At 45.6% G+C, this 21,422-nt stretch overlaps 2 protein-coding genes across 7 annotated transcripts in view; one reads left to right on the plus strand and one right to left on the minus strand.

Annotated features, from left to right (window-relative positions):
* Window positions 1-271, minus strand: part of PEX13 (peroxisomal biogenesis factor 13) — a 9,423-nt gene extending 9,152 nt beyond the window's left edge. The window contains exon 1 of the mRNA XM_019549229.1: window positions 113-271. Within this exon, the coding sequence (XP_019404774.1) occupies window positions 113-186 (74 nt within the window). The 5' untranslated portion in view covers window positions 187-271. The remainder of the gene's footprint in view (window positions 1-112) is intronic.
* Window positions 272-456: 185 nt separating this feature from the next.
* Window positions 457-21,422, plus strand: part of PUS10 (pseudouridylate synthase 10) — a 58,058-nt gene continuing 37,092 nt past the window's right edge. Inside the window, exons 1-4 of one of the 6 annotated variants that reach the window (XM_019549225.1) lie at window positions 457-475; window positions 4,015-4,151; window positions 10,846-11,115; window positions 17,263-17,349. In XM_019549225.1, coding sequence (XP_019404770.1) covers window positions 4,026-4,151; window positions 10,846-11,115; window positions 17,263-17,349 — 483 coding nt within the window. In that variant the 5' untranslated portion in view covers window positions 457-475; window positions 4,015-4,025. The other 5 variants (XM_019549227.1, XM_019549223.1, XM_019549222.1 and 2 more) reach the window with 5 other exon arrangements.

Genomic DNA, 21,422 nt, shown 5'->3' on the forward strand with positions numbered 1-21,422 from the left:
GGACGAGACCATTTCACGCGGGGGGGGGGTGGAATTTCTCCAGGGAGGCATAGGTCAGTCCACCCCGCCGCGCTGGGGAGAGGGGGCGCGGAGAAGGGCAGGCCGCACTCACTGGAAAGCCGGGGCGGCGGTGCCCGCGAGGCGCCGGTTCTCCCAGGGCTTCGGGGGGGGCGGCTGCGACGCCATGTCCTGCCTGGCACTGAGCACAACACAGCGGAGCGCAGCGCAGCTCCGCTGCCCCCGGCTGCTGAGCGCGCGGCCCAGCCAGGCCTGACGTGGGGAGCGCCGAGCTGGCCGCCGCCGCAGGCGCTTGTGAGCAGGGCCACTCCTCTCGATCGGTGGCTCCGGCTGCCTCTGCTATGGCCTGCCCGGCGCCTGTTTCCGGGGGGCGGGGTGGGGCGGAGCGCATGCGCGCGCACCCAGGCGCGAGGGCTTCGTGGTCCTCCTGTAGCTGCGGCTTCTGCAGCCCCCGGAGGTAAGCGGCACCCCCGGGCTGGAGCGCGTTTGCGGCCGCTGCGGCGTGACCCTCGTACCCCGCCGTTCCCGCGCGCCGCGACTTCGCTGCCACGTGGCCTGTGGGGCTTAGGGCTGAAGCTTGCAGTCCCGTGAAGGCGGGTGCGGCCCAGTTGGAAGCCTGTTAAATAACCCGCGCGCGCGCGCGCGCGGAGACGTGCCCCCGCCTGCATAGGTGTGTATGTGCGTGCGTATAGAGGGTCGCGCGCACGCATGTACAGGTGTACGTGTGGGTGTTTACAGGCACGTGCATACATGTGGGTTTGCGTGCCTACGTATGTACATGCGTGTATGTGGCTATGCACCTACATGGAGCATCTTGAGTGACGCGTATGCACACAGGGAGTGTATCTCGAGTGACCGTTCCTTCTGCACCTACAACACATGAGGTTATCCTTATATGTATATGCGTGTGTATGTGAAGATATCAAAACAAAATCCCATTTAAGATGTATAGATTTTGCTTATGTATGTCTATATGTGTGAGTTATACATGTGTGCATGTATACAGTGATGGCCGTAGGGTTGTTGGGGCCCTGGGCAAGAGTCATTTGGGGCCCTTTTGAGGCTTAATTTTGATGACCTATAAGCAAGTTGGACATTTGTTGCAAAAGTTTAGGGGCACCTAAAGTGTGGGGCCCTGGGTAGTCACCTGGTTTGCCCTCCCCTAAGGCTGCGTATGCATGTGCGTGTGTGTGTGCATGTGCGTGTGTGTACATGTATGAACTAAAACTATACCTTCTAGGCATTATAGGACATCTGTCTGTCTCTCAACACCACAGACTTGCACTGAGTGAGGCATCAGCCCTGCTAAACAACTGTGAATGAGGCTGTAGAGTCCAATTCTTGGGTGACAGTTCCTTCAGTTTCTCATGTGATGAGTGCAGAAGGGACTGCCACTCAAGAGCTGAGCTCTATGGCCACATTCAAAGATGTTCAATAAGCGGATGGCTCACTCAGTGCAGACCTGTTGTCTCAGGAGACAGGTGCCTTATAATACCTAATATGTATAACTAATAGCTAGGGGTGCACTGATAAAGATTTTCTTGGCTGATACCAACAGCCAATGATTAAGCATGCTTGCTGGCTGATGCTGATCCCATAACCAATATTTAGTGATAGTGCAAGGATTTTAAGCTACTGATCTAAATGAACCTTTTTGTTTGTTTGTTTTGCATTTCACACATGCATGCACACCTGCCTGCTCTGGCCCTTGATGAGGAAGGCAGTGACCACCTTATTCCCACGCGCATCACCCTTTTGCCCTGCTCCCTGAGCTGCAGTCCTAGATGAGCAGGATGGACCCCTGTGTGGACAGCAGTGCTGGGTGCGTTAGGAGCTGCAGAGCAATCTACTACCTCAGCACCACTGGGCCCCGCGCAACCAAGCTCCTGCAGCTGCCAGGGAGAAGCCATTTTTGCAGAAGTGCCTGGTGCCTGGCAGAGCAGAATATCCTTCATGTCGTGCCCTACCCCGCCAGTGTGCAGCCCAGTGTCTCCATGGCAGCCCCGGTGCTTAGGTTCCTGCTGTGTGTGCAGCATTGCCATGGCAGTGGCAGTAGCAGCAGGAACCAGTAACAGTCCCTTTGTTGCTGAGCATGGCACCCGGTGACCACTCGCCAGCACCCCCTCCCACTGCTCTCTGGGACCTGTAGTATGCTGTGGGCTTGGGCTGGTGGTGGGACGTAGGGACTGGACTGCTCACCAGGGTGGTCTCGGCACGCAGCCATAGTTATTGGCTACAGTGACCAAGAAAAGCCAATAGCCAATAATGTCATGTCTCTTTTTATAGGTGCTGATCTGCTAGCCAACCAGTATATCGGTGCCCCCTAATATGCTATATAAACTCAAACTATACATCTTAAGTGTGTTTTTTTTCTTTTTACAAGAGGCAGCAATTTCTTAGGCTGATATTTTTATTGGATCAACTATGCAATTTGAATAAAATTAGACAAGCTTTTGAATGCAAGACATTCTTCACACACACACTTTGTGTGTGTGTGTGTGTGTGTGTGTGTGTGTGTGTAAAGCATGTCATTTAAGGGGTATAGCTTTAGTTTGCTTTTAGATCATACACCTCTGGACAGTGCTTCTCTCTCTCTCCAGCTGTCTATAGCAGCTAACATCATGGGGACTTAACCTTGATTGAGACACCTGGGTACCATTAATATAACTGCATAATAAATATAATTGGGAAGCCTCATAAAGTGGCATTTGGGAGCGCTCTGAAACATAATTCACTTTTATATCCTTACTCAAAGAATCTCCTTTGCTTCCTTAATGCCTCCTTTCTTTCTCAGGCTAGTTGCGAGATGTCCTCCTACAGATGATGAGAAAACAGGCTTGGGCTCTTCTGTCTGTCTCTCCCTTTTCTTGATTCTTCCTTTTGTGGATGGAGGCTACTCTGGCAGCTCGAAACAGAAGTGGCTGAGCTGGAGTCAGCCAGGCTGTGGTTATGAGCTTGAGCATATTCCTTATTTGTGGCATCACTGGAAGTCCAAGTGCTCCCTTTTTTAGATATTCCAAATTCTTGAAATCCCCTTAAATTCAGATGCCCACATATAAAAGAATCATTTTAGGAGAAAAGTCGTTGTAGGAGGCTTGTAGTTTTAAGCAAGTGGCTTATTTTTAGGTGGTCATTGTTAGACTTGAAAGTCCTAAAACTCACTTTATAAACCATACTGCTGCACATGAAAAAACACAGCAGGAAAGTACTTGTATTTACAGGTACTACCCTGCTGCAGAGTTTATCAGTTTCCTGAGGCCTAATAGGGCATGTGGATGTCAAGACTTTTACTGTAGATCATATTAGGCAACGTTGCAGTAAATGTCTTGTGTAGATGCACCCAGAATGAAGAATCATAGCTCTGGAGCAAGTCTGCCTAGCTGTGTCAGTTGCTAGCCTCCAGCAAGCAGAGCCGTTTCCTCTTGGGTCAGTAGTCCTGTGCCTACATATTATATACAATTATTATAATGTGTATAATTATAATAGATAATATATTATTTAGTGGAATAGATAGACCGTAGCAAACCAGTCATACTACTCTGAAGGTTTAGAACAGAGGTCTGCAACCTACAGCTCATGGACTGGATATGGCTTGTGGAGCCCTGGCTTTAGCAGGGAGCTTTCCCTGCACTATACTGCAGTCAGGGCTTTGATGGAAGGGGAGGCTTCCCTGCACCACTGTTGCAGACTTGCAGCAGGGAGAAGCAGCAGAGGTAGCCAAGTTCTAGTGCTGACTTGCCTCAGACCCAAGCTGGGTCATTTCCACATTCTCCCCCCCCCCAAAAAAAGTTGCCAACCTGTGATCTAAAAGCTAAAAACTAAGGCATTGATCCCAAAGGTCCTGTTCACGTGAGTTTATCTTTCTACGGTTTGCAATGGATGAAGTTTATTTTAGAGGAGGTTTGTTTTAAAATAGTTTCTATTCTATGAAAGTTTATGTTTAGGAGGTAAATATTAAAATTACTTACTATCTGTATTTGGCTTTTTTTTATTTAGGGTTATCCAGCATGTCTTCACTGACAGAAAAGGACAGACCTGTTGCTCAGCTGTTACTGAATACTGGCACTTGCCCACGATGTGTTTTCAGATTCTGCTGTGTGGGATCGCAGGAATCTTACAGGCATCCACACAAGGTTTCCTGTTTTGTTTTTTAATTAAAATATAAGAACATGAAGGTGTGGGGCTTTTTTACACTTCTCTTGGACTTAACCTAGTTGCACCAATATGCAACTTTATGAACGCCAGTCAGTTATTGGTGGTGTCAGTACTTGGATCTGCAGGCCTGAGAGGAAGAGGTTTAGCAGACTAAGTTAAGGTAAAATCATTGCTTCTTATCTTCTACAATGTAGCTTTATTGATAGATGAATTGGAAGCATGCCACCATTTCAGTGAGTGGGGTGTAATTGTTGAATCTGATCTTGAAAGTTGTGAATGTTTTCTCTAGGATATTGAGTAACCTTCTCTGTTTATCCATACCCCATTTTGTAATGCCATTTTATACTAAATGTTAATACAATATGCTTCCTGGACACAAAACTGGGAGGTCACATCTCAAGACATCTGTAATATGTTTCTTCATTACAAAACAAGAAAGACTGTTATATTGCGCATAACTTAAACATTGTTTTTAGACATCTATCTGGCATCAAATTATCTCCTTTGGAAGTATATCCTAAGCATAAAGATTTCTCTTTGTGCATATGTTTTAAATTTAAACTTACCGTCATTGAAGTCTGAAAGTATCACACTGGAAATGTCATTTACTGGCCAAGTTCTTAAATGAAAATAGCATTAATAGTATCTTACAATGACATTTATAGTGGTACAACTCTGCACATATCCACTCCGCTGAAATGCAGCCATCTTTATAGTAGACTGTAAACACTAACCAGCATAGATCGTTCTGCATAGTTGTTACTAGAGAGGAGCTGATTAAGAACTGTACAGCAAACTTTTATCATTATGAAAAGCACTATGGTATCTCTGTTGTCTGTAAAGACTAGAAGTTCCATACAAATTGCTATATAGGGATCACAATTTATCAGTCTGAAGAATGAAAGGACTTTTGAATCTGTTGATTTTCAGCATGATGCATCAGACTTAAATCAGCAGTGTACAGCCTTCTGAGTTTGAGGACCAGACATGTTATTTCAAAAAAGATCAGGGAGCCTTATTCAGTACTCTGGCGCAAAGAGAGTGGGGTAGTCCAGAGAGTCTGTCTCAGTTAGGCAGCATAAAGTGAGCAGCAACTACCTGCAGTTCTCTGGTAGACATGCTGCTCTTTTGGGCTCTTCTGTGGACCAGAGACAGCAGGATAATTTAGAGCAGGTATTAAACAGTTCTGACTGGTGCTGGGACAGGGGATCAGGGAGCTATAACTAATCAGTGATTCTTTTCCATCTCATTCCGCTAGTCCCACTACATCATTTCACACACTGCTCTTTTGTTGCCCAGGCATTAGTCACCTGGATAACTAATCTTCTTTTCTGCTTCTTCTTTAGAACTGCCTTCAGTTGTACTGTAGGGCAGAGAAGTCATTTGTTATTAGGCCCTCTCCAGAAATCATGCATAGCCAACCGGATTCCTGTGTTCCTTTCCTTTGGGGCTCTGTACAGAAGTGCGCAGTGGAGGGGACAGTGCTTTTCAGCAGCTGCATCAGAGAAGAGGCATTTGTGCACTGAACACTCCTGGATAATGTTAGAAGTGGAAGCAGTGGGAGGCCATCACCCTTTTGCCTTCCTTGTAATGATCAGGGTAATTCAAGCACTTTGGTTTAAAAGCCATAAGTTATGGATCAAGGCAAAAAAATTCAATTTGTCAGTAAATATGCATTCTTAAAATAGCTACGTATTGAACACCTTTGTTCTGAGCGATCTTCCTTGGTGTGATTTTGGTGCTTTTCTGTTTTGTTCTGTTTTTTGCTGAGTATTTCCTGAGCCTTTTGTATCTCTTCACCCTTGTCTCTCTTCCTGTTTGTTTGTATCTCTCAGGTTCTGTTTTTGTCTCTTTGATTTCCTTCCTTCCCATTCTATACTGTTTGTCTGGATTCTCCATTTTCTTGGTGCTTCCCTTGTGCAAATAACTTTCAAAACAATTCTTCCCTCCTCACATACTCCCCTTCTATCCAGGGTTGTCTCACCGCCATCTGAAATTCAAGCTCTTCAGAACTAAATTTGCTTATTTTTGCTTCTACTCCACCATCACCATTTCTCTTTTTGGTCTTCATTGACAGCTCCAGGTTCTTACCTCCAGGTAAGAGGCTCCTAAGTTCAGTGTCATGCCATCTTTGGTTAAGGGAACAGGGTGGAATTAGTCTCCCACTAAGATTTGACACTGTTTCCTGTCCCTGTTACTAAAATCTGGTCCGAACATTAGCTTTCTTGTTAACGGACCTTTGCCCCTTTTTCCTACTTGCTCTTGTATCCTCCTGGCATCCACAGTCTCTGGAAACTTTCCAGCATTGTAGCTCTGATCCATTCTTCACCATGCCTGGGAATCCCTCCATTGACTTGATTTTTCTTGCCACATCAGATGCAAGCTTTTTCTCCACCTCTGAAAGGTCTTATTTGATATAGCCTCATCTACATCTCAGTCCTCTCCTCTTTCTTTTTTTTGCTAACTGTCCTCACTGTCATCTTTCTTTACGACACTGTGGCTTTCTGCTTCCAGGGTCCTGTATGCTGTCCTTCTGTACACCTTGTCAGCCTGTGGTTCTGTCTGTTTCCTTACTCTGAGATTTATTCTGAAAACCCACTTTGTCCAGGAATCCTTCCTTGCCATTTCTGCTTTACCAATGATACCATTCCTCATGTCTGTCATAAGCCTATTCTGTCAATGACCTGATGTCATGACAATACCAACTCTTCACATCTTTAAATATCAATGTGGTGCACAGAGGATGTCATTGTTCTCATCTCCATTTTACAGATGGGAAAATTGAGACAGGGAGAAGTAAAGTGAAGATAAAGGCATATCTAGGAACAAGTATTTAGTACATTGCTCTGTTCACTGGGTATACTCCTTATGGGGAATTGCTGTGCCTGCATGCTATTAGATAGTAAGGAATCATATCCACGCAAATATTTAGCTACTTAATATTCATTGATTTCAGAAGGAGGTAGGTGCTTAAATACCTTTGGGAATCTAGGCCTATATGTTTTTAGGGACAAGGAACCTGTTCCTTCTTGAAGTGCCATGTAAGTTTCTAGAGCTATATAGGTGCTTGTCGCTACCAATAATAACTTGTGGTAGATGGATGTTATTGAGAGAATAACCGTAAGTTAAATTGCTTCAAGAAAAAGTCATTGCTCTTAAAAGGGAAAAGGGTGGAGAATTGGCATATGGGGTGCACACAGAGGGTGGTGGTGGATGGGTCATTTTCAACCTGGAAAAATGTGGGCAGTGGAGTTCCTCAGAGTTTGGTCCTTGAACCAATGCTGTTCAATATCTTCATCAGTGACTTGGATGTGGGTGTGAAAAGCACTCTGTCCAAATTTTCTGACAACACCAAATTATGGGGCAAAGTAAATATGCTGGAGGGCAGATAGTGGATTCAGGCGGATTTGGACAGGTTGGGAATGTGGGCAGAACAGAATGGGATGCAGTTTAACAAGGATAGGTGCAAAATGCTGCATCTAATCGCCAACACACATACAGGCTGGGAGGTGACTATTTCTAAGCGGCACAGCAGCAGAAAGGGATCTCGGAGTCATAGTTGACTCCAAAATGAACATGAGTCGTCAATGTGACAAAGTGATAAGTAAAGCCAACTGTACTCTTTCATGCGTTAGAACGTGCATCATGAGCAGGTCTAAGGAGGTGATACTTCCCCTCTATGTGCAGCTGGAGTACTGCGCCCAATTCTAGGCGCCACACTTCTAGAGGGATGTGGATAACCTTGAGAGGGTTCAGAGGAGGAGTACTCATATGGTTATAGGCCATATAAGATCCTACAAGGAGATACTGAAGGACTTGAATCTCTCCAGCCTTCACAAAAGAAGGCTGAGAGGGGATCTTGTAGCCGTCTACAAATACATCGGGAGTGGTGAGCGGTGTGGGGGAGGGCAGCAAGGAATAGGGGATACTCTGTTTACCAGGGCATCCCTTGGGGTTACTAGGAACAATGGCCATAAATTGATGAAGAGCAGATTTAGATTAGATATTAGGAAAAATTTCTTTATGGTGAGGGTTGCCAAAATCTGGAATGGGCTTCCAAGGGAGGTGATGCTGTCCCCTACCCTGAAAGTCTTTAAGAGCAGACTAGACAAGCACCTAGCTGGGGTCATATGACCCCAGTGCTCTTTTCTGCCCAGGGCAGGAGGATGGACTCAGTGATCTACTATGTTCCCTTCTGAACTTAAAAATCTATGAAATCTATGAAAATGTTAAGTCACTAGTTCTTTTCTTTCAGATGTTTCAAGAAAACATTGTGGACTCTGTACTCTCAACATCCTTGACAAAGTTCTGAGTGCTAGAGAAATAAAGAGAGTCTGGGTCAAACATGTATTTAAAAAAATGTAATGGTAGGTATACCAAATAAATACGTAGCATTATTCAGGCAAGGCTTTCCATGTGCTTAAACATGTTGAACCTTCACTTGATATAGGCATATATTACATTGTACTCAATGCAAATGGAGAGACATAGATGGAGAGGAGGTTATGTGGTTTGTCTAAGGTGAACCGGCATTAGGATCCAGAACTTCTAACTCCGAATCCCAGGCTCTAGCTCCTGCATATAGTTTTGTTACCTTTTCATGAAAGGTACAGAAAAAAACTTGTAATTCCTGACCAAAGTGGGTAACTGCACCTTAGGAAAAAGCAAGTGTGCCAAATGCTTATGATTTTAGTGCAATTACACTGTATTGTAGAACTCAGTTTTACTATAAAAAGTATTATAAAAAGTGTAAGCTATAAAATTTTGAAGTGTTAGTGGTATAGAATCTCATTTCAGCTCATATTATTAAACCTTACTGAGAAGTTGCATACATTTGTTCACTTTTTCCAGAGGGCATTATGAGGAAATGAGAATTAATGAAGCTCTAGTGTAATCCCTGGGCAACTGATTGTGGGAGTTACATGACAGTGTAATCAAAGATGTGTAGAACCTAGTTTTCAGAAATCGTGAGCACCTATTTCCATTGATATCAGCTGAAGTTACAGAGGAACAACATTTCCTAAAAACAGGGCTACAACAAAGTATTTTTGCCACTTTGTCAGCTATTCTCAATCTTTACACACAGTGTATAATTATATTGTGGAACTCATTGCCACAAGATGTTGTGATAATTACTTGCATACCCCCCCTCCCCTCCTCTTTCCTCCTTCCTCCCTGAATGTTTTAACTAGATTCATAAAGTGATTGGATAAATTTTTGGAAGAAAGTAGCTATTGAGCATGGGAGTTAGGGGTAAAGTGTCTGAATCAGAATTTCCTTAATCTTAAAAGCTAGAGGCTACAAATGCAAAATGAACAGTGGAGAAAAAAACAGTGGTCGTACCCTATTCACTCTCCCTTTCAGCATCCACTCTCTGCTGCTCTGACACAGGATACTAGGCGAGATGGGACCTGTGGTCTGACCTAGTAAATGGTGGTTCTGTGTTCTTATCTGTTTTGTTCAGAAACATGTAATTTGCTTGTATTGTATTTGTTAACATTTCAACTTGGAATGTTTTGAATCCTTCAACTAGATCTTTCAATAGAGATCATGAAAAAAGAGTAATTATTAAGTACATTATTTAAAGTTACACTAGAACAGTTAATATCACCTTTCAGAATGGCATTTAATAAAGCTTGTCATAACAATTCCTGCACTGGGAAATACTAATCAGTAGGGCTGTGCAAAGCCTTGGTTGCTGATTTAATTCAGAGGAGATTCAGCCTGATTCAGCAGCTGAATCTCCCAATCCGAATTGAATTGGCAGACCCATTAAAAGGTCAAAATTGCATCTGAATTCTTCAAATCGATTCAGAAAAGATCTGGAGAGATTTGGAGATTCGGAGAGGCAGGCACAGCTGGGCGGCTAGGTGGTGGGATCCGCAGGAGAAGCTCCCATGGCTGCCCTGCCCAGCCCCATCACCTGCTTAGCCCCAGATCACATTTACTGGCTGCAGCAGTGGGGATCAGGGCCTCTGGGAGCTTGTGGCAGATCCTCCACTTGCAGCATGGGGCACTGGTGATCACCCCCCTGGCCTGGTATCCATGCAACAGCTGCCCCATGGCATGGGTGCAGCGCAGCTCAGCAGGATGCCGTGCACTGTCTGGGGCTGAGCAGTGTCAGGCTCCACCTGACTCCTGGAGCTGCCCCAGCTTCCAGACAGTGTGCGGCGCCCTGCTGAGCTGTACTGCACCCATGCAACATGCCAGCTGCCACATGAGTGCCAAGCAGGGGCAGGTGGGGCAATCCCCGCTGCCCCACACTGTGCCAGGGGGCTCTGCCACAAGCTTCCAGAGGCCCTGATCCCTGCTGCTACAGCTGGTGAGTGTGGGGCTTTTTTTCCATTTTTTTTAAGTACTGGGAGGCTGGGGCCAGGTGGGGGTGGGCTGGCAGGGCAGCCATGGGGGCTTCTCTCATGGCTCTCTCCCAGGAGAGGGAGGCACAGCTGGAGAAGGTGCGGGAGAACTTCCTGCAGCCTGGCTGTGCCTGCCTCTCCCCGGCCGATCCAAATCTCCGAATCGGCACCGAATCAAATGGGGACAGTGATTCGGATTACCAAATCTGAATTGGCCAATTCCGAATTGAATGCTTCCCTATTTTGCACAGGCCTACTAATCAGTGAGAGCTGAGAAGAAAATCCACTGATTTTTACCCTTCTTTTCTGTACTTAGGACTTGCTTAGGGAGTTGCATGATTTCCTGGAAAACAACAAGGATAAAGACGACATACTGTATCGTAATGAAGCAGCGGACCCACCATCTAAGAGAATCAGACTTGAGAATACAGAAGAAGGGACAGAGGACCTGAATCAGAATGGAGCCCTCCAGCATACCCTAGTGGTGAATGATGGGAATGCTGCTCCAGAAAACTTGACCCTGACCGTTTGCAATGTGTGCTTGGGAGTTCTTCAGGAATTTTGCGAGGCTGATTTTGTTAAAAAGGTAAAAAATCACAACCTGCACTATTAAGCATATGTTTGGCCAGCACCTGCAGTGCAAACCATGTTGCCTGGCTTTTTTTATTTGGCTTTTTAGTTGTCATTTATAAGGATAGAAGTAGATTTAAAAAAAATGCAAGTCATGGTGAAGCAAACTGAAGTGTGACCCGATCTGCTGTTGACTGAAATTGCTTAAAATATTGTCGATGTAGATGGAATCATTCAGTTGCTAACACTGTTTGGCATGGCATCTGGACACCTCATATATAGCCAACAAGTTGGAATTATTTATGGGCAGCTCAAAGATCGTTCCACTCTGGCCTTGCTCTAATATAACTGATGAGTCTGGGTAAATAGGTGAAGCTTGAACCTTCTGAAGTCCAGATAGTGAAACATTTCTGTCCTTTTTCTTTGAAACCTCCTAATGCTCTGTCAGCAATTCCACTGGACCTTCAAAAATGGACCACAAAATATTATGGCTGTACACGGTGGGCCCTTCTTCTCTCTCACTTTGTGACCAATGAATGAATGAGGCACAAAGTACACTTGATAAGGCTGTGTTATTTGGCATTTAATGTAACTGGCTATTTTTAAATGGACAGAAATGTAAAAGCAGTATGAATACCTGTGTCACGGGACGGGGACCCAGGAGTGGCCGTGATCTCTCCTGGCGCACCTACCGTGCCAAGTAGCCCATCTAGCACCCTCATTCTCGTCTGCCACAACTTTGATGGTTCTATAATATTAATGGGAGGCTGCCTTTACTTGACCCCTTGGACCCGGTGCTCTTACCCTTCTGGTCCCTGCTCTATACAAATAGATTCTGGATGCTTATCTTGCTGGGATCCTATGACCCCAGCTGACTTCCTGCCCTTTGGGCAGGGGGGTGGACTCGATCTCCCGAGGTCCCTTCCAGCCCTGATGTCTATGATGTCCCAACCCTATGGGTGTCACGTGGCTCCTTCCACCCCCAATACCACGCCCCAAACCTCTCAGGTGTTCCGGACATTATCGTGTCTATACTCTTCCTTAGCGGCTCTCACGTCATATGCTTGCCTTCACCGGGCTCTAGTCATACGCTCGCCCTCTCCCGGGGCCTCTTGATAAAGTTTGCCCCCTTTCTGGGGCCTGTCTCCCCGCGCTCTTGCTCGCACTGGGGCCTGTCTCCCTGTGCTTCCCTGCGCTCATGCCCGCCCGCACTGGGGCCTATCTCCGCGTGATCCCTGCAGTCAGGGCTCAGGTGGCCGTAGCCGTGCCTGGCCCCTGACCCTCCTTCTGGGTCTTACGCCGGACTCAGGATCCTCACCATCAGGCTCACATGGCCTCTGCCTTACCGGGCCTTCCAGACCCCTTTTATGGGACTGGGGTCAGTGTCCCCTGAACGTCATACCCCACTGGGCTTCTCGCTTGCACGTCCCTCCCTCAGGCTCTACTGGCGCTCGCCCACACGGAGGTCTATCTTGTGCTCACATGACCGGGGCTCAGGCGGCTGTAGCTGTGCCTGGCTCCCAAGACCCCCTTCTCAGGGTCATATGCCCCACTGAGCTTCTCCGACTACCACCTGCATGGGGCTGGGGTCACGACACCCCAAATGCCACCCCGGCAGCAAACTGCTGTGCCTTCTCTGGCACCTGATTGCTGTGCCCACCCAGGGCACCAGGAACCCCCACGCTACTGGGGGGCTCCCTCGAGGCCTCCTCCAACCCCTACAGCCTCACCCGGTCCTCCGGTGTAACAATAACAGAACAGAAAACACAAAGCCATAAGCCAACCGGCTGTAATGCAGAAGAAGCCTCGTGACTATAGCATAAATTCTACGCCACCCTGTCCCTCTTTCAATACCTCCCTGTCAGGGTTCTCTCTACCCCATATCATCATGCCGGCGGTCAGGCTGCGCTGCGCTGCACTGCGCTGCGCTGCACTGCACTGCACTGCAGCAGAGCTCCTGCTGCTAGAGGGGAACTGACTTCTGGCCTCAGCCTGACTGCTTATAAGGGCCAGGCCCTGCCCCCTTCTGGCCAGCTGACCAGATTGGTTGCCCTGGCAACCCTCACCTGTGCTGCCCTGCTGACTGGCAGCTAAGCCCCTATCACCATTGCCTAGTGCCTGCTACAACCTGTTAAACATTTCATGTTTAAAAAGACAGGGTTCTTTGGGTCAATGTGATATCTTTTATTAGACCAACTAAATATTTAAAACCACAGGCTAAGGAAAGAGTGCTAAGGCATTGCATGGTATGAAAGACTGAGCTAACAAATGATCAGGTGAAATGTGTTGATGAGTTAGGGAAAGAGATGCGGTGTGAAGAGCATGGCAAGCATCATGTGTGTACAATAAAATTGCTTGTGTAACAAACTGAAATGTGGAAGTGAGATTGAATGGGAGCGTTTCTTTTAAAGCTGACACACAGGACTGGTTAATTTAATAACATGAGCCCTGGATTTAGTGTAGCCCAATGTTTCTCAGACTGGGAAACCCATGTTTCACTGGGGATGTACAGTGAAATTTGGGAGGGTGTATAAGAGGAAGGACTGGGGGAGCAAAAGGAGGCAAATGGCAAATATAAATGAGGGCAAAGGAAGAAAAAATTAAAATCAAAGAACAACGCTTAGGTTTTTGGAAAGCTTGCAGTGTGGTTGTAGTGATAGACTCTAATGTTTTTAGATGAATCTCAAAATCAATAAAGGGCATGGAACCTAAAAAAATTTGAGAGCTGCTGGCATAGATAAGAATCTGGGACCAAAGAGAGACAACAATACAAGAGAGTTATAAGAGTTGTATGTAATTCTCTCATGCTGTAACAATGTTCTTTCTGGCCAAATGCCCATGTTTACTTGCATATTCCCTTCCCCCCCTCCAAATTAGCCATCCCAAATGGGGTGGGGGATGTCCTGTGGAAGCTGATTTTTGCATTGAAATGAAGGCATGGGGACACTGGAATGAATGCTGGGGACTGTTTCCTCCCCTGTCACATACAGGAGGGCTCAGAGTCTATTTGCCCTTGCTGCTCAGCCAAAAGCTAAATATTTAACCCTTTCATAGCCTCGGCCAAACTAACTATTTTTTGGCTGAGCAGCAGGTGGGGTCGGGGGGGTTACATTCTTCCCCTCCTGCATCCAGCCAGCATTTAGCCATGATCCATTCATCGTTCTCAAAACAAGGTTTATGTCTTATTTGGAGGCATGAGGTATGCAGAGTATCTGAATAGAGCCAGACAAGGTTCTTTGGGTGAATCTGATATCTTTTATTAGACCAACTTAAATAGCTGGGGGAAAAAATTGTTAGCAAGCTTTTGGGTTTAAAAACGCTTCATCAGGCTGAGGAAGCCTCTGCAGTTGGTGTGTGCTCTCCCTGGATGGAATGAATAGTAAAGAAGCCAGAGGCTGGTGTGCATGCAAGAAAGGCAGTCAGTGAAGATGTAAATTGAGGAGTAAGTGGATGAAAGACAGGCTGGGGGAAGGGGGGAGAAAAGGGGGATGAATAGAGCCAGATTTTTATAGTTATTTTTGTGTTTATGCCACTAGGTGGCAATGGTCAGTCAGACTGTAATCCATTTAGAAAGAACTTTTTAAAGGGAAAATTGTTGTCTTAAAAATATGGCTGATGCTGTTTTTAATTGAAATCTCAGAGTGTTTTTAACATGTTTGAAAATATATGGATTTTGAGACACTGCCCCAAATATGGACCCACAGCAGAAGTTTTACAGCCAACAGCTCGAGTCAGCCCACTTCAGAGAGTTTAATAGGAGTTAATTAAGCTGTAATAAGATGCTTTGCATTTGATTAAGAAATGCCAAATTTCTCAAGGTTGTTGAGTTATAGAAAGATTCTTCATCACCAAAATAATGAATTTCCCTGATGGACCATTATTGTATATGCCATAAGGAACAGGTTAAGCTTCCCAGTTCGATAACGGGATTCTGCGCTAACAAGTTGATGGTTTTTATTGCACTGTTAAATTTGAAAAAAAAATTGAGCCAGGATATCAGTATGATAAATTATATCTGTTGGTAAGTCAGTAAGCTAACCTGTTTTTCCTACAGTATAGGTAGATCTGGTTAGGTATGCTTATATCCTAAGGTTCATACTGAAAATAACATCTGGTTGGGTTAGGAGAGTAAGGTGGAGGGCTGAAGAGAAACATTATTTTACAGTTATCCACTTCTTGCCTACAGTATCCATTTACATACATTTTCTTAGAAGAAAAGGCAAGAAAATGAGTCCCCTTCAAAATTCCTACTGCTTGACAGGTTCTGGTTTCATAGGCAGGGAATATCTAACCTGGAATCTTCCTGGTACTGACACAATCTGTTAAACCAGTGAGGCTTTTAAAGGTTGGCTGCTGTACTCCAGTGGACAGTGGTTAAATTCATGGTGGTGAGTCATAAGTCTGCTTAAATAGAGACACATGCAATATTCCCTTGCTTCAGTTAAAAGCCTCTGAGCAGTGTCTCCTAACTCCCATTCCCTCCCCTTTACTCTGTGTCCTGCCATCCATCTGCACGTGTATTTGCTCTTTCATTCTTCACAAATGAGATTTTTCTCCTCATTCTTTCCAAGTCACCCTGTTCATCATGCCCTCATGTCCACTACTCATCCTCTCCCTTTCACTTTTGCACGAGTGGAACAGCTCCCCTTAGTAACCGGCACTTGGCTGTGTGCAGTACTTGCCAACAGTTGCGTAACCATGCCAGTCTGCAGCTTGGGATTTGTGGTTGTCCATTCTCCTTCTTAAAAATAACTAGTGCTTTCTCTACAATTGTCCTGAGTTGTGCTGCTGTCCTGGACACCAAGGGTTTGTCTATACTGCTTTGGTGGCTTGTCTCAGTGGGAATGGCACTGAGCATGCCTCACCCATCTGAGTCTGTTGACATGCTCCAGACCCTAAAGTGTGCATGTAAGACAGCCCTAGCAAAGAGCAGGGTCTGGGAATGAACCCAGAGCAGACTTGCTGACAAATTTCCAGCTGGACCATACTTGTAATCTCAGTGGCTGAGAGACATGCCTGATTCCATCCTTGTTGGGACCTGCTGTTGCAGCACTATAATCAGGTTTCTGAAGGATATTTGTATTGATGGGCTGTGGGAGGGAGGATGTTGGGGGGGCAATGGCGTAGTTTTGCGAAACAGGATAATTATTGAAAGCTTTCTGCATCTTGCTTTAAATTCTGAAGTCATGTAAAACCTGAGCATTTCAACTGTTATTACAAAGGAAAAAAAATAGTGACACCTTTTAGCTGCAGGGAAAAAAGCATGAAAATGGGAACCCCATGGCCCCAGCACCAGAAGAACAGGAAAACATGTCTGAAATGTATTAATTTTTGGCTTGTGATTTGTGGGAACAGAGTCAGAACTTCTGTTTCCTTGGATGCAGCAATAATTAATTTGAATGGCTAGGAACAGGAACTTTTTTGGGGGGAGAGGTAGGGAGAGTATGGGAGAAGAAGAGGTGCAGCCGGAATAATTACTTTTTGGGTCATTTCTTAGGCTGGGTTGTTGACGAGCAACACTGGGCTATTTTATTTTATTTATTTTGGACAAAATTAGTTATTTTATATTCAAAGCAATAGAAATCTGGGCTCAGATGCTTCTTTTCTTATAAGAATTATACGCTAATCCTGAGAAAACATAGACATTTTCTCTTAAAAAATAGAATATTCCATCTCTGTTAATTCACAGGCACATTCTTCAAAAAGCTACTGTAACAGTAACTTGGTTTTTTTTGTCCTGTCTTAGGGGCTTCTACATTTGCATTATTGTAGAAATTGCTTCAATGAGCAATGGAAAAGACTGTAGGTCATTTGTTTCATCCATCTGTCACTGTGGGATTATTCCCTTTGCTGACTTTTTTTTAAACAATTTGTTTCAACATAAAATACTGAGCTGGGTTTCTTTTATAATGCCAGAGCAATGAGGATATATTGTGATGACAATAAAATCTGCTTGTAAATTAGTCTCTAAAGGAACCTGTATTGGTGCTTTCATTAACTGAATAGAGTTTAGTGGTTTTATGGTCATTTTACATGTTTAATGTGTACCAAAAAGTGCTTTTATAGAAGGTTTACAGTGATTACACTAGACTGAAGGATATCTTAAAAGATTATCTGCTCATCTCCTTTTCTGTAGAGTCCTGTTAAAATCTCTCTTTTGCAGGTGTGCCAAAATGTTAATTCCGCGGAGTATGAGTTTACCAGCTTTGTATTTTCTGTGTCCCTTCCACCACAGCTGTCTGTAAGGGAGGTAAGTGTTTACAGACACCTTTGTTCATCATCTTAATTTAAGCATGTAAGAATAAATAAAGTGGCTTGGGAAACATGAAAACCACAGAAGGCATGAATTGAATTGCTTTTGCTTCAAAATAAAGCATTGTTTTAAATACTTGCTAAAAAAAGGAAAATGTAGGGAATGGGGTTTTTTTGTTTGTTTTTTTTACTATGTAATCTTCCTCAGGAGTGATCTGAGGGAGTGCAGGTTTCTTTCTTGTTTTTTTTCAGTGGACATTGGAGCTTCTTTAAGTATGGAAACCTAAAAGGAGTTTCTTTAAAACCTTGGTGTACAGTTCCCTTTGGTGTAGACACCAGCTCTATGTCTTGGGGAAGGAACTGCACAGCTGGTACCTTTCCTGAAATAGATGGTAATTGGTAGTGCAGAATACAAATGAAGGAATGTGAAGATGAACCTTCTAGCTCTACAGCATTGTAGATGATGTAAAACTCCATATTTTATTTTAATAGTCTTCCTGGTTACCTAATGTTGGTGTTGTTGGAAATTTAGATGAATGCAGATATGAAGCACTGCATTTAGTGGAATTTTTTTCTCAATCTTGAACTATTTGGTCACGTCCAAGCCCAATAATTTAGAAGAGAATCAGCAGAATATGCAATATACTGTAAGCTAAAACATACTTTATTAGGTGTATTGGTTGTTATAGTGTCCATCTGCTGTCTGTGAATGGCAACCCATAAACGCTTAGGGCTACTTATAAATTCTATATAAGATATAGTATAATTATTCAGTAAGCATAGTGGAATGAAGAGGATGTCTTTTTAGATTTTGCGGAAAAATAACGTCCCAGACACTTTGCTCACTAAGGGATCCTTGGCAATTTTACTGAGGGTATGGATAGACAAAAATATTACAGTCAAAGGTGAGGGGAGAAAGAGGGAACAGGATTGTGTACACTTCAGCTGGGAATTTCTTCTGTTATTTCCATCCCTTTAGGGGTGGTAGCTTTGGTGTTTTAAGAAAATTGTAGTGGCAGAATTACCTTCTGATTACTTAAAATCCTTCTCCAGTTCACATGGACTGTAGGATTTGTCTTCAAGTCACATTGAGTTGAGTTGGTCTATTCTGTTCAGCAGCTGCTGTATCTGGTAGGTCAGTACAAAAAATAGTTGATTATGTCTTTTCTTTTTGGCCTGGTTTTCTCTTGTGACTCCCCCCGGTTCTGTTACCATCCAAGAATGAGTATAATCCAGAAGCAGTTACGTTACAAGGCAGATGAGAATGTGGGGATTTGTGTACACATCCAGTAGGTTCTTTACGGGTGTCCCAGGGGCAGAAGTAATGGAGGATACTTACCAGCAGCACAAGACACAGCACAAAAGGGGCAGAATGAAGAGCCCGCACAGCTCATCAGCCACTTCTTTATTCAATTACGGCCGGCTGATGACGTCAGCTTCAGACACTGGCCGGCGAGAATAAAAATGGTGGCCGATGCCACGGAGGAGGTGGGCAGCATGGGAGAGGAGCTGCAGCCACCGCAGGGAGCGGAAGGGATCCTCTCTGTGGGACCCTCGGAGCCTGGCAAGCAGGGGCGGACGCTGGCAGTGCAAGGCAGAGCAACCTGACTGGAGCCCGCACGGGACAGCAAGGGAGTGACAAACATGCCGGCCAGAGGCAGAGCTAGAGCTGCACCTGGAGGCAGAGCTGACCCCAGGTGGGAGTGTCGGGATGATAGAGGCAAGGAGGAAGCCACGCTGGGGGAGAAGACCTGGGGGGAGAGCCCTGGGGGGTTTACAATCGAGGCAGGTATCGCCGCCGATCCCATCCGGGTTGACAGGCAGGCGGGAGTGAATACTGGAGGTGATGGGTCAGGAGTAAAGCAGCCCCCTCCAGCTAGAGTCCAGGGAAGGATAGTAAGGGGGCAGGGAGCTGCCACGTCAGGAAGTGGCTTATTATTCTGTGTTTTGTTACTGCATTTATTTAGTTACTCCACGCGAAGGGGTGTGGGGGAGAGTACGGGTATCCCCGAGGGACGGGGCTGAGGAGAAGCCTCGAAAGGTTTACTTTTTTTGTGTTTCCCCAAAAGAAGGGGTGGAGACAAGGAGGGCCGAGGGGTAGGCCCACACGGGCAAACGTGGCTATAGGCCGCGGGCACCTAGACGCCAAATCAGGAGGCGCTATCCCAACAGAGGGGACGAGGCCAACAGCCAGACAACGCGCTGAAGGAGGTGTAAGGCCAGGGTGTAGAGGTGGTGAATGACCTCCGGGCGAACCACGGGCCACCAAGTACACTCGACGACTAATCCTGCCTACTGGGGAACAATGAGTCGTGGCAGGCGAGAACAGGGGAGGCGACTCAAGGGGGAGACATCTACTCGGTCCACGACACAAGTCCGTAAGGCGCTTGATATCTGCCACCAGAGCGAAGGCTGCCCAAGAGGGGCTATTCGAGGTCTGGCAGCTACAAGGGGCATAGGATGTGAAACGGTTACTGGAAGGCAAAGGAGGACAGCAGTTCCCTGGTAAGTTCCCATGTGCATAGTCTTACTCCACAAAAAGTGACAGCTAACGTATAATACCATGTTCCTCAGTGAAAGAGGGCTAAACTGCTATGGGGTGGCTTCCATTTGATTTGTAGCACAGTGGCAGTTCATTACTAGGGGGTTGACAATGTGCTGTAATGCCTTGCCCTCTTTTACTTCCCAGCAACTAGTTCAGGTGCCAGTGCCCTTAGATGTCTGCATGTTAGCTAAGATTTCCAAAGATTGAATGCCTGCACTGGGCCTCTTAAGACTATATTTAGACCCTCAAATAAGGGGACTGAATTTTCAGAGTTGGGTATACTTAGCACCTTCCGCTGATTCAGCTCTTGCACTCTCTCATGCTTTCTTGCGATCTGTCCCCACACACTGCCTCCCATTTCCCATCCTTGTTTCAGTCTACCTTCTTCCTCTCCCTACTTCTGTGTCCTTCTTTCAGTCTGATAATTGTTGTAGTATCATGAGGCCCAAAGAAATGGGTTGAATTGTGGCTAGAGCCCTAATTGTAACGTGTGTCATCAGGTTCTTAATATACTTCCATCATCCACCAGAAATATTTTTCAGGGAGACAGGACTTTGCTGCTATCGTTCACATTTGTGACAAACAAGGATTTTAGGAGTGCACCTATACAGATTTTTGGGGCCGATACCAATAGCTGATATTTAACTGGGCATATCGGCCGATACCAGTCTGATTTCCAATACATATATATGTCTCCAGCTGGTAAATCTGGTGTGGAGGAAGGGGCATGGGAGGGGCAAATCAACGCCCCCCACAGTGATAGAGGGGGCAGGTGCTGCTGTGGGGGGGGACAGAGCCACGGCTCATGGTGGGGGGATGCTGCTCCTGCTGTTGCTTGTACCCCGGGATGGCGTGGGGGGGCAGGGGAGGCACATGCCCCCCAGATCTGTGCGGGGTGGGCTGCAACCGGGGTCGTGTGGGACTCTTCTTGGGAGGGGGCTGGGCTTGGAGCTGTCCCATCCCCATCCCTCACTGCAGGAGGCATTAATCTGCCCCCCCATGCACCTTCCCTCCTGCTCCCCTTCCACCACAATGGACTTACCAACTGGAGGCAGCTCTCCACACTGCTAGCTGTGCTGCTCACTGCCTGAGTGCTGTGCTGCGGCTGCACACAGCATGGGCACTTATCGGCTAAATTATTGGCCCCATTGAACTGATACCTGATACAGCCAGGTTTTTTTATATTGGTACTGATCCAATATCGGACTAATGTATCGGTGCACCTGTAAAGGATTTCTTTGGCTGATAATCTTTTATTAGACCAGCTATGTAGTTGGGATAGAGTTAAATAAACTTTTGAATACAAGACATTCTCCCTCAGTTGGTCCAATAAAAGATACCACTCGAGAAACCCTTGTTTGACATAATTTCTGGACCACCACGGCTACAACAACACTCTTATGCTACCATAGTTTGAGTTTGTCGTATCATCTCAAGTCTGCTTTTGTGGCTTCACAGTCCAAATATGAGTGCAAGGAAATACTGTCTTTCCAGAATGACTCAGTAGAGGGCATTATTGCATTGCA

This window comes from Crocodylus porosus, unplaced genomic scaffold (genome assembly GCF_001723895.1).
Source record: "Crocodylus porosus isolate Cpor-Errol unplaced genomic scaffold, CroPor_comp1, whole genome shotgun sequence".
NCBI classification, from domain to species: Eukaryota; Metazoa; Chordata; order Crocodylia; family Crocodylidae; genus Crocodylus; species Crocodylus porosus.